Consider the following 14,869-nt stretch of genomic DNA (forward strand, 5'->3'; position numbering starts at 1 on the left):
CAGCCTGCATGTACATCCCACTCCAAACAAATAAATCAATCTCTTTTACCCTGAAAATCATCAAAAACTCCCCTTTTGGGAATAGTTTCTATCCAGGTATGGAAGGCAGGAGGCCAAACAAGCCCGAACTTGCTTGGTTGCATGCAAAGTGGGACAAACTCTGTCCCCTAAGTGAACTTTAGGAAAAATCTTCTATTTTTGTCACTTTCTTTTGCCTATGCATATCAAGCATGCATCTGATTAAAATAAGGTGCATTCTATCAGTGGTGCACTCAGCCTGCTCCACGGGCCCTTGGTTCTGTAGTTCTGCCCTTTTTATTTTTCCTCAAAAGTTATGTTAGTTAAAGTTGTTCTTTGACAATTTTATACATGTACATAGTACATTCTGTTTGCTAATCCTATCCTCTCTCATCTCCCTTCTTTTAAGTTGTTTTTTTTTTAATGTGCTTTTAAATTTTTTGGTGCTAGAGCTTAGATGTATTTTTTTTTTCTTCTCACCTGGCCTCTCACCCATCCCAGAAAAACAAAAGTGAGGCCAACTCAGCCTGACTTTGAGCTTGCTGTGGTAGCAGGGCTCTTGGCATTGGATCCATCTCATGTGTGATCTGTAGGTGTTTCATAGATGAGTGGCAACTGCATGATAACATAGTTGATAATTCTTCTTATTTATCTGTTCTTTAAGAACCAGGATCTGTGCCGGGAGTGGTGGCGCACGCCTTTGATCCCAGCGCTTGGGAGGCAGAGGCAGGCAGATATTTGTGAGTTTGAGGCCAGCCTGGTCTACAAAGTGAGTCCAGGATAGCCAAGGGCACGCAGAGAAACCCTGTCTCAAAAGAGTAAACAACCATAACAACCACCAAACAAAACACCAAACAAAACAACCAAAAATATCCCAGGATCTTAGAGTCCCAGGCTGGCCCACTTTGTAGCTGAGGGTGAACTTGAATTTCTGCTCCTCCTGCTTTCCAGTGCTGAGATTATAGGCAAAGCCCACCACACCCAGTCCATGTGGTGCTGGGGATTGCATCCTGGACTTTGTGTATCCTAGAACTGAACTGCATTCCCAGCCTCAATTCGTAGTAGTAGTGACAGAAGAGCCAGGCACAGTAGTCCTGCCTGTGACCCCAGTCCTAGTTCCAGGACAGCCTGGATACAGAACAAGCCCTCATTGTGAAACAGTGAAGACAAATGGCGGAAAACTCTCAGAGTGAGGACACGTCGGTATCTGTGAAGAAGACAGCCCCACTGAAGGCTTCTATGAGGCACAGTAGGTCGTAGCATGTGCTCATACCTAGGGGCACGTTGGCTGGAGCTGCCCTGCAGGTCAGCCTGAGGAACCTGGGGAAGCACGGAGCAGGCACTGCTGCAGGGCCACTGTTGGGAGCCAGTGGCTTCTGTGCACTGGGGCACACAGCAGGAGGTGGGAAGAGGACTTATGCACTTCTCCTTTCTAGCAGGTGAGAAGCAGCTTTTGAAGGAGAAAGCTGCTTCCTATTACTCCCCAGCTCTCAGCATCTGTGTGCAGGCCACAGCTGTAACTCTTGTCAGCAGATCATTGAGTATGTTGGATGTGACTATGTTCCCCAATCTTGAGGCCTCTTTGGCCCCTTATTATGGCTAGAACAGTTGGGGGCTGTGCTCAACGGCATGAAGCATGCAGTCACATCTGAGCAGAGAGGACACTTCTGCCTGGGGGAGTGTGGTGACCAGGGTTGAGTGACAGTTGCTGATGGAATCTCAAGAAACACAGATGAGCCTCTCACTGCAGCCATGTCCTCCTGGGCATTGCTTGCTGGTTTCTATATGCAAAACCCTGTACTGGGAACCAGAGTGAACGTAGAACCCCAGTGTTAGTGAGGGAGAGCCAGTCTCTCGACTGTTGGTTCACAGAGAGTTGTGTGAAAAATGTCCTTCAGCATGTACACGCAGGCAATTCTAGAGCATGAAGGCAGGAGTTATCTTAGAAGAGCCACAAAGCATCACAAAAGAGATGGCATTGAGAACCTGGGAGGGAGGGGTGCTCTGGACACCCACAGTGCACACAAGGACATTCTAGAACTGGAGGGATGGCACAGGAGGGGCCTAGAGGCCGGGAGGCTGGACAGTCCCGAGGGACGAGGAGATGGAGTTTAGAAGATGGCAAACAGCTCATTTTGTTCTGCATGTATTCCTAGGTGGGTTGCTTGTCTTCATTTATAGAAGAATGTAAGGATGTGATTTGCCCATGGCACCCTGCCATGTGGCCTCATCTAACATGGGGGCTGTAAAGCACTGTGCTGCTAAGGGCAGTCCCTCCATATCAACACACACTTTCCTTCCAAATCCCAGATGCATATGGTTCTAAATAACGACTGTCATAGATTGACCATTAATACACTTGTGGAAAAAAATCTGTATGCGTGCCTATCTGTGTGTGAGTACAAGTGCATACATGCCATGGTGCATATGTGGAGATCAGAGGACATTCTTGCTTTGGAGTAGGGTCTTTTGCCAGCTGACATAAGAGCAAGCTACTGTGCTGGGCTCCATATGGATGCTAGGGATATGAAGTCAGGTCCTCACACTGCAACATGAACACTTTATTAAGGAGTCATTTCCCTAGGCCTGTTTGGTTTTTGTTGTTGTTTGTTTTCTGTTTGGTTTGGTTTCTTGAGACAGAGTCTCAAGTAGCCTAGGCTGATCTCAAGCTTGCTCTATAGCCAAAAATGACGGTGAACTCTAGACCCTCCAAGTGCTGAGAGTGTGTGCATGAGCTGCCATACTGTGTGTGCATGAGCTGCCATACTGTGTGTGCATGAGTTTCCATACTGTGGCTCCATAAGCATATGTTAAAAATGATGAATTAAAATTAAGAAAAAGGGATGATTTAATTCCTAGTGCTTAGGGAAAAGTAGACTTGCTATGCAAAGGCCTCCTGGACAGGGAGGGTAGAAAGCCACTGCCCCTGCCCTGATCCCACAAATATGGTGTAGCTTGTGAGCTGAGCAAGCCTGGCTCAGTGCAGAGCCCTGGACACTGAGATGAGGGGGGTGGGGGGGTGGAAAGGGCATGTTGCCGAATCCATGTGGCGAAGTCAAGGTTGTATAAAGCTGTCATTGGCAACAATTAAGCCATAATGAATATGCCACTTAATTGTCCCCAGGCATTTGTACTTCAGTAAAGCTTGCTTTGTTTTGGCATCATTGAAACAGTGGCCCTTGTATCCTCAAACTCCTGCTGCAGAAGCACAGGTTGGCAATAACAGTATTAAACCTCCGTGGCCAGCTGGCCTCCGTACTGTGTGGCCTTGCCAAAGTCATCTTTATGTCTTGGTTGCAACATATCAAAATTTCAGGATCTGGTGCACACCTGTGTGAGTGTATCTGCATGTGTGCACATGCTCCTGTATATGAGAGTGTGTGTGTGTGTGTGTGTGTGTGTGTGTGTGTGTGTGTGTGTGTGTGTACATGCACCTTTGTGTATACCTGCATGTGGAGGTTTTGTTCCTCCAGAGCCATCACCTTAATTTTTTGAGGCAGGGTCTCACTAAGTCATTGACTCTGCTAAACCGGCTGCAGCAAGCAGCAGGGATCCTCCTTTCCTTGCCTCTCCAGCACCAGGGTTACAAGTGACTATGGCCACATCAGGCTTTTCCTATGGCTGCTGGGCATCCACCTTAGGTCCTCATGTGTGTGCATCAGGCACTGTGCTGACTGAGCATCTGCCACCCCAAGGTCTGTGCTGACTGTGTTCTACTCACTAGCTTCTATTATATTGATGCTGTCGTTGTGCCTGAGCCCAGATGGAGATGGATAATACTGGAGATTCTAGAGATGTTTTGTAGTGGCTGTGGACCTTAGGAGGGTGAATTATTCTTGTAGTCCTAGCCCCACTTTGATATAGTACCTTCCGGGGTAGGGATCTTCAACCCTTTGGTCTGTCCCGTCTTACCAAGCTGTGATGCCTTCATTCCTTGGTCTCTGCACTGGGCTTAGCCAGGAGGACATCTGATGGCTTGAAGGTCTGGGAGTGAGTTGCCTGAGTTTGAACTCGGAGTTTGTGAGGCTGTCAGTGGTAAAGTCTCTCTGTAGCCCTGGCCTAATGCTTTAGGTAAGAGCAAACAGCAGCTAAAGGTCAGCTCTCATCTCTCATGACTCATGCACTGAGTCACGGGCCTCACTGGCAACAGCAAGGGCAGTGGACATGCTCCCATCACAGTCAAGTCTGAATCTATGTCGTCATGTCTGGAGGTTGTGCAGGGGGTGCACCGGCATCCTGGTGAAAGCATCAGCAGCCTGTGGCTTTAGTGCTCACCTGGAAGAGTTCTAGCAATAGGACCTGGTTAGGCTCCAGTAAATCTGTAACTCAGTGGTCACAGCTATGCCTTGTATGCCTGAGGTCCTGGGTTCAATCCCCAGTGCCGCCAAAAAGAAGGAAAAGATTTCAGTAATATAGGCCAAGTGGTAGTGGCTCAGGCCTTTAACCCCAGCACTTAGGGAGACAGAGATAGGCGGATCTCTGTGAGTTGAAAGCCAGCCTTGGCTACAGATTGTGTTCTAGGACACCCAAAACAAAACAAAGGGGCTGGAGAGATGGCTCAGCAGTTAAGAGCACTGACTGTTCTTCCAAAGGACCCCCCAGTTCAATTCCCAGCACCCACATAGGAGTTCATGACTGTCTATAATTCCAGTTTCAAGGAATCTGACACCCTCACATAGACATACATACAGGCAGAACACCAATGTACATAAAATAAAAAGAAATACATTAAAAAAATCTTTCTTTAAAAAAAAAAAACAGATTCCAGTAATATTCTCTGTATCTCCTTACTCCATTCCTCCAAAACCCTGAAGCATGTGGACACTTGTCCCGTCTCCAAGAACAATGGTTCTTTTTTTTTTTCTGAGACAGGGTTTCTCTGTGTAGCCTTGGCTGTCCTGGACTCACTTTGTAGACCAGGCTGGCCTTGAACTCACAGCGATCCACCTGCCTCCCTCTGCCTCCCAAGTGCTGGGATTAAAGGTGTGCGCCACCACTGCCTGGCCTAGAACAATGTTTTTTGTTTTTTTTGTTTTTTTAAGAACAACGGTTCTTAACCTGTAGGTCTCAAACTCTTTTGGGGAGGATTGCAGATCAGATATCCTACATATCAGATGTTTACATTACAATACATAACAGTTGCAAGATTATAGTTAGAGAGTAGCAACAATTTTTTTTCTTGATTTTTTTTTTCCAAGATAGGGTTTCTCTGTGTAGCCTTGGCTGTACTAGGATTCACTCTGTAGACCAGGATAGCCTCGAACTCACACAGCTCTGCCTACCTCTGCTGAGATTATTTTATGGTTGGGTCCCCACAACATGAGGAACCGTATTAAAGAGATGCAGCATTAGGAAGGTTGAGAACCACTATCTTAGAACATGGAATCCTGTTGTTTACATAGACAGATTTAGGGGATGGGTAAAAAACAGGAAGTGAATCCCTGAGCAGACATGCTCCAGGACAGCATTCTTTATGAATGAGAATCCGATGCCTCCTCTTATCCATTCATCTTTTTCTTTTTAAAAACACATGCAGTCTGTTTCCTCTTGAAGACATCTTCTGTGGCTTTTAATAGCTACAGATAAAGTGCTGCATAGTATCAACATTAGCTGAGTGCCGTGGCTCACACCTGCTTTCCCAGCTACTCTGGAGGCTGAGGCAGGAGGATAGCTGTACCCTAGGAGTTTGGATACAGTTTGGTCAACATAGTGAAGACTCCCATCTGTTAGTAGTTTTAAGTGTTACAGTTTTTATTTTTGTTTTGCTTTGTTTTGAGACAGGGATTCTCTGTGTAAGCTTGGCTGATGTGGACTCTCTTTGTAGACCAGGCTGGCCTTGAACTCACAGTGATCCACCTACCTCTGGGATTCAAGGCGTGTGCCACCACCACCTGGCCTTTGTTTTGTTTTGTTTTTGAGAGGAAATATGATGTTAACGGGATCATTTAAACTCTGGACTGAGGAAAACCTGTTTTCACTTGCACATATATTTTTTTTAAACTGAATTCTGTTTACTAAGGTGACTTGAAGAAGTCTCCCAGACATCTTTTGTATGAGGTGTGCCCTCTGGAAACGTAAGAATTTGCCTTTGAACCATGTGTGCCTAGCCCTTAAATAACCGTGAGTTCCTCCTTTAGATAGGAGCTGGGTGAGGAGAGGAGCCAAGGCACAGAGCTGCTGCCACTGTAATGAGTTATAATAACAGGCACATTCTCTGGGCCGCTTGGTAACAAACACACAGATAGAAAAATAGAAAAGATCCTCCAAGTTGTTTGGAGCAGAATTTTAGTTCCCACTGTGAAGCACACTGCTCGAGATCTTCAGAAAGGTTCTCCAGGGCAACAGTGTTGCCAGGCATGGACCCTGGACAGGAGACAGCCATACATGGTGGAGTCTAGGCACCTGCCTCTGCTGGGAGGGCTGGAAAGCGGGGAGTTGTCAGGGATATTTTTGGTTCTTTTGTCTTTTCTATTGTGGGCAAGTCTGCATAACATTAAAACTTAATTTTAAATAATTGGACTAGGTTTTCTTGTGTATTTAGTTTTTCTCTATTTTTGATCATTTCATGCATGTATACAGTGAAGTATAATCATATCTAGGGCCCCTATTCATCCCCTCCAGCTCTCCTCTTATCCCCCACAATATGATTCCCCTTTCAAGCTCACATATTGTTTATCTATCCGTTTATGTATTGGTGGCCCACTGAGTCTAGTTAGTGCTGCCTCCTCTTCTAAGATGTTGCCTGAGCTTTGGTGGGAGGGGGAAGGAGGAGAGGGGTCAGTATGAGTGCTCTGCCTGCATGTACACCTGCAGGCCAGAAGAGGGCATCAGATCCCAGCATAGATGGTTGTGAGCCACCATGTGGCTGTTGGGAATTGAACTCTGGACCTCAGGAAGAACAGACAGTGCTCTTAATGGCTGAGCAATCTCTCTAGCCCCATAAGGATAAATATTTAGAAGGTAGTTTGGCAGCATAATCATTTAACAAAACAGCCGAGTCTACCATAGGGTCCATGACCTCCCCCACGGTGGGCTTTTGGCCAGGATTATAGTACCAGACATGAAATTCCTTCCTGTGAAACAAGCCTCAAATTCGATTTTATTTTATGTATTTTATTGTGTACATGTTTGTGGTATGTGTATGTGCCACAGTCCACGTGTGGAGGGCAGATGTCAGCACTTGGTATTCTTCTCTCCTTCCTCCTCTATGCTAATTTCAGGAATGGAGGTCAGGACATCCGGCTTGCACAGTCTTTTCACACTGAGCCATCTCACTATATTTTATATTTTAAATGTACATTGCTGTGACGTTAAGCACATTCATAGTGTTGTAAAATAATGTCAGGTCCTTCAGGGTCTGAGCCGGGTGTTTCTAGATTCTTGGCATTTTATTTAAGAAGGAAATAAGAGTGAGGCCCCTGGTGGGTTGCGCACCCTCCACTGAAGGCCATAGATACAAGACCCATATATGGATGGGTTAAAAAAAACAAAGACGACACAAAGCTGGATGGGTAAGGAGGGGAGATGGATCTGGGAGAAATTGTGGAAGGGGTGAATATGATCAAAATGCTTTGTATAAAATTCTCAAAAACACTAGTAAAAATGAGAAGAAAAGATAGAATAAAGGTACGTGCAGATTACAAAACAGCAAGAACACTATCTAAAATGGCAGTACAGATTGGAACGGATACGCTGCCAGACTGACAGGGAGCCGCATAAATGAAGATTCTCAGTGCTCCAGGTTGCTGCTTGGTGCCTCCTGTTATGGCGTCCAAGAGGAGGAGCAGTTTGGCTGCTGAGGAACTTAGTTTGACTGGCTCTCTGTTTTGATTGACAGCTTATGTTATATAACCATTCTCCATTGCATATATCCCTTTCCACCCACGATGCACCTGACTTCATTCACATGCCCAGTTATGCATAGGCATAGGCCGGTAAGTGGGCCATGAGGACACAGTTTGCATTATTGCATATGTGCTTAAAATTATTTCAGGCCAGGTCAACCTTCCTACTCGGCCACCTAACATAACCAAGGTAAGACTGGACAGTCTCTCCCTATGTCCTTAAGGGGAGGAGAAACTTACTGCAGTGGGTGCCTGAGGCTGCCCCTGTCTGTTGCTAGGTGCATCATTCTGAGAGAGGTGTGCATGCCCACAGTGCACACAGATGAGGGCCGTGGCTGCCAGGTGCATTAGCAGAAGAGGGATTGGTTTGTGCATAGGCAAAACCAAATGGAGTCCCAGGTAGCTGAGCTGTTTCCTCCTGTGCTTGCTGGCCTCAACTTGAGGGTGCTGGGAGAAATAATATGCCGAAAACCTTATTAGACACTCCACCCTAGCAGAATGGCAGAAAGGGCCTGCTTTTTTTTTTTTTTTAATTGAGTAGCGTTTCCCTTAGAGACCTAGAAGATGAAGCAGCTGAACTCAAAAGTACCTTCCATTTTTCTAGCCCCATATTACCTCTGTCTTCCACATGATTGAGGTCAGGTGCTCCCTCCATTCTAGACCAGGTCACTGAGTCGGCCCGTGTAGTGGTGCTAATTAGCTCATAGGTCCCTCGGCCGCTTCTGTGACATCAGCTCTTGCTCACCTTCTATGTTCCCAGGACCCACTGGCCTGCCCTGTGCTGCTGCAGCAGCTGCTGCTACTGCTTGGTAGCTCTGATTAGGGGGTGTGGAAGCCGGCCTGGCAGGGAAGCTTCCAGAGCTCAGCGTACCTCACAGGAAGCTGCTCTACAATGAGCCCCTCCATGGTGGGTCATGTTTCCTTGAAGAAAGAAGATGAGTTAGCCACCCCCTCAAGTTCAGGCTCACAATTTTCTTATTAACCATGGCCCTTTGTTCTTTGGGAAGTTAACATCTGCTGTCCAGCCGGCCCCTCAGGCATGCAGTTGGGGTTCCTGCTTTAACCTGGGGTTCTGCACCCTGCTGTGGCATTCTTGCGTGTCATTGGAAGTAAATGACTTGGTCCATGAACACGTTTGATCTTGCTGAGCCATGGAAGAGTTTATTTCTCAGGCCAGTGCTTTGCCTTGAGGCTTTTTCTCACAGTCAATACTTTGGCAGATCTACAGAGAAGTCTCCTCTCTACCTTCCCCAGGGCTCCAGCCTCCTGCCCCGCCCTCCCTCCTATCTCTCATCTTTGGAAGTCCTTTTGTTTTGCAGATTATTGCTTATCTCCATCTTTTAAATAATTTTCTGGAAATGTTAACATAGTTAGAACTCTCTAGAGCTATGTGTGTATGTGTGCGTGTGCATGTGTGTGCACATATGTGTATGCATGTGTATATGTAGGTATGCGTTTATTCCTTCAGACTTTACCCTCTTAATGATAGGATCTCAGGTTTGCTCCATAGCACCCATCCTCCTGCCTCATCCTCTTTAGTATAGGGTTACAGGTTTGTGCCACAGTGGTTGCTTCTTTATGCTAGAAGAGGCTCAGACCAGACTCAGCAATACCTCTGTCACTCTAGAGCCTTCCACATACACAGGAGTAAAGTGAGCCCTTCTTCGCTTCACACCTCAATTTGAAGTGGCCTTGGTCACAGCCCCTCCCTCACCTGTGAGCATAAGGACTCATTGATCTAAACCAATTAGATTCTAGCTCAGGTGACTGTATGTGTGTGTTGTGTACATATTCATGTGGGTGTACGCACATGTGTGTGCATCACCTACTTTGGAGCATGTGTGTGGAGGCCAGAGTTTGATGGCAAGTGTGTTTCTTCACCACTCTTTACCTTCTTTTGAGATGGGTCTTTCACTGGACCTGGAGCTCATTGATTGGCTAGACCGGCTCTCCATCAGGCCCTAGGGATCCTCTTCTTTTCTCCTTCCTGGTGCTGGAGTTACAGGTGCACCCTGCTGCACTCAGCTTTGGTGTGGGTACAGGGCATCCAAACTCAAGCCCTTGTGCACGTGCAGCAGGCACTTCGCAGCTTTAGCCGTCTCCTCCGTCCCTTCCCTAGACTGTCCATAAAAGTCTCCCCTCCATTTTAGTTCTTCATTCTAAGGCTGGTTAGCGACAGTTTTTCCTGGTTGCTGTAGTAACAGCAGCGCCTCATCCAAGGTGGCTTGAAACACCTTGTGCCGAGCGCTCACTGGCTAAACAGTACCCCGGCGCTGCCTGACCCTCGGCAGGCTAAGGAAGAGCCTGGACTTGTTAGAATTCTCATCCTGGCTCTTCTCTTCCAGCGGATGCTTTTTTCAAAGCCGCCATCAGCCTTGTTCCAGAAGTCCCGAAGACGATAAGCATCGACGGGAAGCTGCGGCCGTCGGAGCCCTTCCTCCTGGAGTTCCTGTGCAACTTCTTCTCTACCTTGCTGATTGTGCCGGTATGTTCCCAGCAGGCCCAGGTGCCTTGGCTCGCCTTACTGAGTGTACCGCGTGCCTGAGCGTGCCGGGCTCTGTTGACTGGCCCTGTCGTCATCAGTGAGGGCTGCTGTGACAGAGTTCCTGAAACTGAATCGCTTCAGTAGCAAATGTGTGATTCTCACAGGTCTGAGGCGGAGAGTCTGAGGTCAGGGGACCGGCGTGGCTCTGCTGAAGGTCCTGTTAAGGACACAGACAGCCCTCTACCTAAGACACGGTCACATGGCAGGAAATGAACACCGGGGTTGCTGTTTTTCCCTTTGGGTAACTAGTCTTCTGGGGCCTAATTATTACCTCCTTTAGGTTCCACACCGAAACACAGGGTTCTCACCTTCCTAATGCCGTGACCCTTAATACAGTTCCTCACATTGTGGGGACCTCAACATAAAAGCGCCAACATTCAGTGCACTGTCTGCACTGCCAAGGCAAGGGCTTAGTGGCCCTGGACCATGATGGTGAGAATGGGAGCCAGCTCTTCCTCCTCTTGGCTCTGTCAGTTTGGTAGTTACCTATGTGTGTGTCCTGTCCATAAAATGAGGGTGGTCTTGTGCCAGCTCCCAGAGGGCACAGAATATAGCCACATAGTGAAGTTCTTAGATGGCGGATTCTTTGGAACAGTGAGCAGTAGACACTGGGCTCCTTGTGGCTGTGAGTGATGAGCAGTCATTCACAGGCTAGAGGAAGCTGGGCCCTTCTGGATCCTGCAGTAGGAATTCCTGGGGGCTTCCCATAGCTGGGCTCTTACTCATCCCTGGTCGTTCACTTGGAGTCCACCTGCTTCCTGACATGAGTTTAGATGAAGAAAACAAAATGACAGCTCTCTTTTCTTAAGTATCTGGGTGCACTCACCTTTCACCTGGTTGTGAGCAGTACAGTGGGCCTTAGTGGCCTTGGCAACGGCTGGGGCTTTGTTGTTACAGTTCAGGTGCAAAGACTTTCTTTTTTCTTTTCTTTTTTGTTCTCTCCTTTCTCCTTTCCTCCCTCTTCTTTTCCCTTCTCATTTGTCTCGTCCCATATTTTTTGATCAGTCTTTTGGGCTATTTCTTTTTTCTTTTATCTGAGAATTTTGCTGTGTAGGAACTCAAGATTCTCTTACTGCTGTCCTCCCATGTAGCACAGTGCTTGCAACCCCGCCCCCCCAAGTGCTGTAGTTACAGACATGCAGCACACTGCAATCCTCCCATGCAGCACACTGCAGTCTTCCCATGCAGCACACTGCAGTCCTCCCATGCAGCACACTGCAGTCCTCCCATGAAGCACACTGCAGTCCTCCCATGCAGCACACTGCAGTCCTCCCATGAAGCACACTGCAGTCCTCCCATGAAGCACACTGCAGTCCTCCCATGAAGCACACTGCTGTCCTCCCATGTAGCACAGTGCTTTACTGCAACCCCCCCCCAAGTGCTGTGGTTACAGACATGCAGCACACTGCAGTCCTCTATTGTAGCATGCTGCTTTACTGCAACTCCTCCTCTCAAGTACTGTGGTTACAGACGTGCAGCACACCGCCTTACATGCAGCACCCCACCTTGCTTCTGAAAGAGAGTTTAGGCTGCTGATGTTCTCCTTTCCTTAAAAATCACAGTGATAACCTCTCCCCACAAAGAGCTCATAGATTTTCACAAAAGCATTTTTTACAAAAAGCCACATGACTGCACTGGTGTGGTCGTGTCCCCCGAAGCCTTGGGGACCTTCTTTACTGGTTACAGGTAGCAGCCCCAGGGCTCCATCGGCTTCACATTGCTGTCACAAGGAGAGGGCACAAAGCAGGCGCAGCCAGTTGGTGTGGTGATGCTCCCCTGCATTCTCAGCACGGGGGAAGCCAGGGCAGGGGGAAAACAAAAGCTGCAAGCCAGATATCAACACAGTACCCCCAAACCCTTCATTGATATGACTGCTGCGTCAGGGTTGCCCTTTTAATCACACATTCCTGGAGTTCCCCCTTGGTTGGCTCTCTCCGTAGATTGCAGCTGGCCCTTTGGAGGTCACTGCCCTCTGCGGCTCAGGAGGGGGTGTGCCCAGGAGCAGACCTGGAGAAATGTCATGCTGAGTTTGGCATATGCAAGTGACTCAGCGTTTGTTGGGTCCCAGATTTCTTTAGGGGTGATGAAATATTTCTTCAGTCAATTGTGGTGATAGCCACACAACCCTGAATGCAGGAGCAGTCACTGACTTGTAAGTCCTGAATGGTATATTGTTCCCTGTGTGGATTATGTATCTCCATCAAGCTGAGAAAACAAGAAAAATGACTCAGCAGTGGCCTCTCTCTGTTCAGATTCCAAGTTCTCAGAGGGGAGCCAGGAGGCCCAGCCACAGACCTGCTCTGGGTGAGGCTTTTGTTGTTCTTTGTGGTAGGCAGCATCCTGCTGAGAGGGATGGGGGGTCAAGTGGCAGAGCTCCCAGGGTCCCTTTTCTGGATGCTTGATCCCCGGGCTCTATGGGCCCCATGCATCTGACCTGGTTGTCATGTAAGAGGACCCCAGGAAAAACCCAAGTTTCCAGTGGAGCAGTTGGTGTTGATTGTTGATTCAGTGAGGTGCTTTGCCACCTGCACATGGTGCTCCCCATGTACTGAAAACTGCTGGAGTCTCTCTGAAAGCCTTCTCAGAATCACAAACCAGGGTTCATTCCTCACCCAGTGACCTCATAGCTCTGGGCTTTGGAGATGGTTCTGTAATCCTCCCAGTCTCACCTGTCAACTTTCAAACATGTTCTCGAAATGCCCACCTCCCAGGACTGCTGTGTGGGTTGAATGACATCAGACCTGTGGAAGCGTGTTGTAAACTAGAGCCTCCTTCCCTGGGGTTACAAGCCGGTGGCTAGAGAGCAGAGTCTAGCCCACGGTCATACTTGCTTCCTATGGGACGATGGAAAGCACTTGGAATACATTTTCTACAGTAAAAGTTTGGTAGCTTGTTAAAGCAAACATGGGTTTGTGGCTCTCTTGAGGAATTGGCTCCTGGCATTCAGGCCGGTATTTTATGACTTGTTCAGGTAGCTACATCTAGGGAGCAGCTGCCCTAAGCACACGGGGCGTGCATCCTCCCCAGCACGCCTGCGCATCTAGGACACATTGTAAAAACTCATTCCAGGCGCCAACCTGGCACATAGGCATCAAGAGAGCACCTTCTGCTATGAGTAGGACTTCGTTGCTTTTCCTGGTGTCAGGCTGCACCTGGTGGGATCCAGTAATGATCATGCAATGGAGAGGAACTGCAGTTTGGGGAGTGGAGTGGGGTCAGAGGTCAACATCAGTACCTTCCTTGTTTCTCTACCTCAGTTTTTGAGGTAAGGTCTCACTCAGTGAACCAGGAGTTCACCGATTAGGACAGAATGGTTGGGCAGCTAGCCCAGGATCTGTCTGTCTCCCCTCCCCAGCACCACGAGGACAGGCACAGGTACACTGCTCTTGGCTTCTCTGTGGGTGTTGGCGATGTAACTCAGCTCCTCATTCTTGCATAACAAGTGTTTTACCTACCGAGGTGTCTCCCAATTTTGGCCCCAGGAACATGCTTTTCTTCGGTGCCATGCTAAAGCACTTCATCTGCACTTACCCTGAGAATCCTCCGTGGTACTTATAGATACCCACAACTGAAAGGCTGTGCCTGGGCTGTGCAGGCACTTGGTAGCAGAGCAGGGATCTGAGTCTGCATTTGTCTCCTCCAGGGTCCTTCCCAGGATGTGAGCCTAGAGAGTCTCCCATGTGCTTTGTTTGCTCATCAATACTTAGTCCCTCCTCATGCCTCCTCAGGGGAGGTGGCGTTAACGCAGAAACACCTCTTACCTGTTACTTTACATTCTGTTTTCAGTTGCCAGCATCCAACCTCTGTCTGAGTATATTAAACAGAACTCTGCAGAAACTCAGACATTTTTAACTACGTGCCATTCTGCATAGTGTTGTGACATGTCACCCCATCCAGGATGTGAGTTTTTCCCTGTGCAGTAGGTCCTCCGGGTGTGTACCACCTGCTCTGTCATTCTAAGGCCAACTGTCAGTGAGTGCACAAAGCACAGAATAGTGATGCTGCTGTTTGACTCTGCCAAAATGAGTGGGTTCTTTCTGTGAAAAGGTAAAAGTTTTCAACTCAATTAGAAAAGAAAAACATCTTAATTTTTATTACCGCATGCTGTTAAATTCATTTTAATTTACCATCAATTACTGTTAGTCTCTTACTGTGATGGTTAGATATTTTTGTTGTTGTTGTTGTTTTGTTTTTTGAGACATGGTTTCTCTGTGTAGCCTTGGCTGTCTCAGACTCACTCTGTAGACCAGGCTGGCCTTGAACTCACCGAGATCCTCCTGCCTCTGTGTCCCAGTGTGCCACCCTGCCCAGCTGCAGTGGTTACGTTTAATTGTCAACTTGACATAATCTAGAAGCATGCGGAATGCAGTCTAATGAGGTTGGCCTTGGGGTGTGTCTTGGGGAATTATCTTTTTTTTAAAAATAGTACAGCACTTAGCAACCCATTGGCTACCTAGGACAC

At 47.8% G+C, this 14,869-nt stretch overlaps 1 protein-coding gene across 1 annotated transcript in view; it reads left to right on the top strand.

The window, feature by feature from the left end:
• Positions 1-14,869, top strand: part of VPS35L (VPS35 endosomal protein sorting factor like) — a 106,593-nt gene that overhangs the window by 74,022 nt on the left and 17,702 nt on the right. The window contains exon 27 of the mRNA XM_084773409.1: positions 10,208-10,347. Within this exon, the coding sequence (XP_084629535.1) occupies positions 10,208-10,347 (140 nt within the window). The remainder of the gene's footprint in view (positions 1-10,207; positions 10,348-14,869) is intronic.

The sequence above is a fragment of the Acomys minous genome, assembly GCF_964271855.1.
Source record: "Acomys minous genome assembly, chromosome: 2".
Taxonomy (NCBI): Eukaryota; Metazoa; Chordata; class Mammalia; order Rodentia; family Muridae; genus Acomys; species Acomys minous.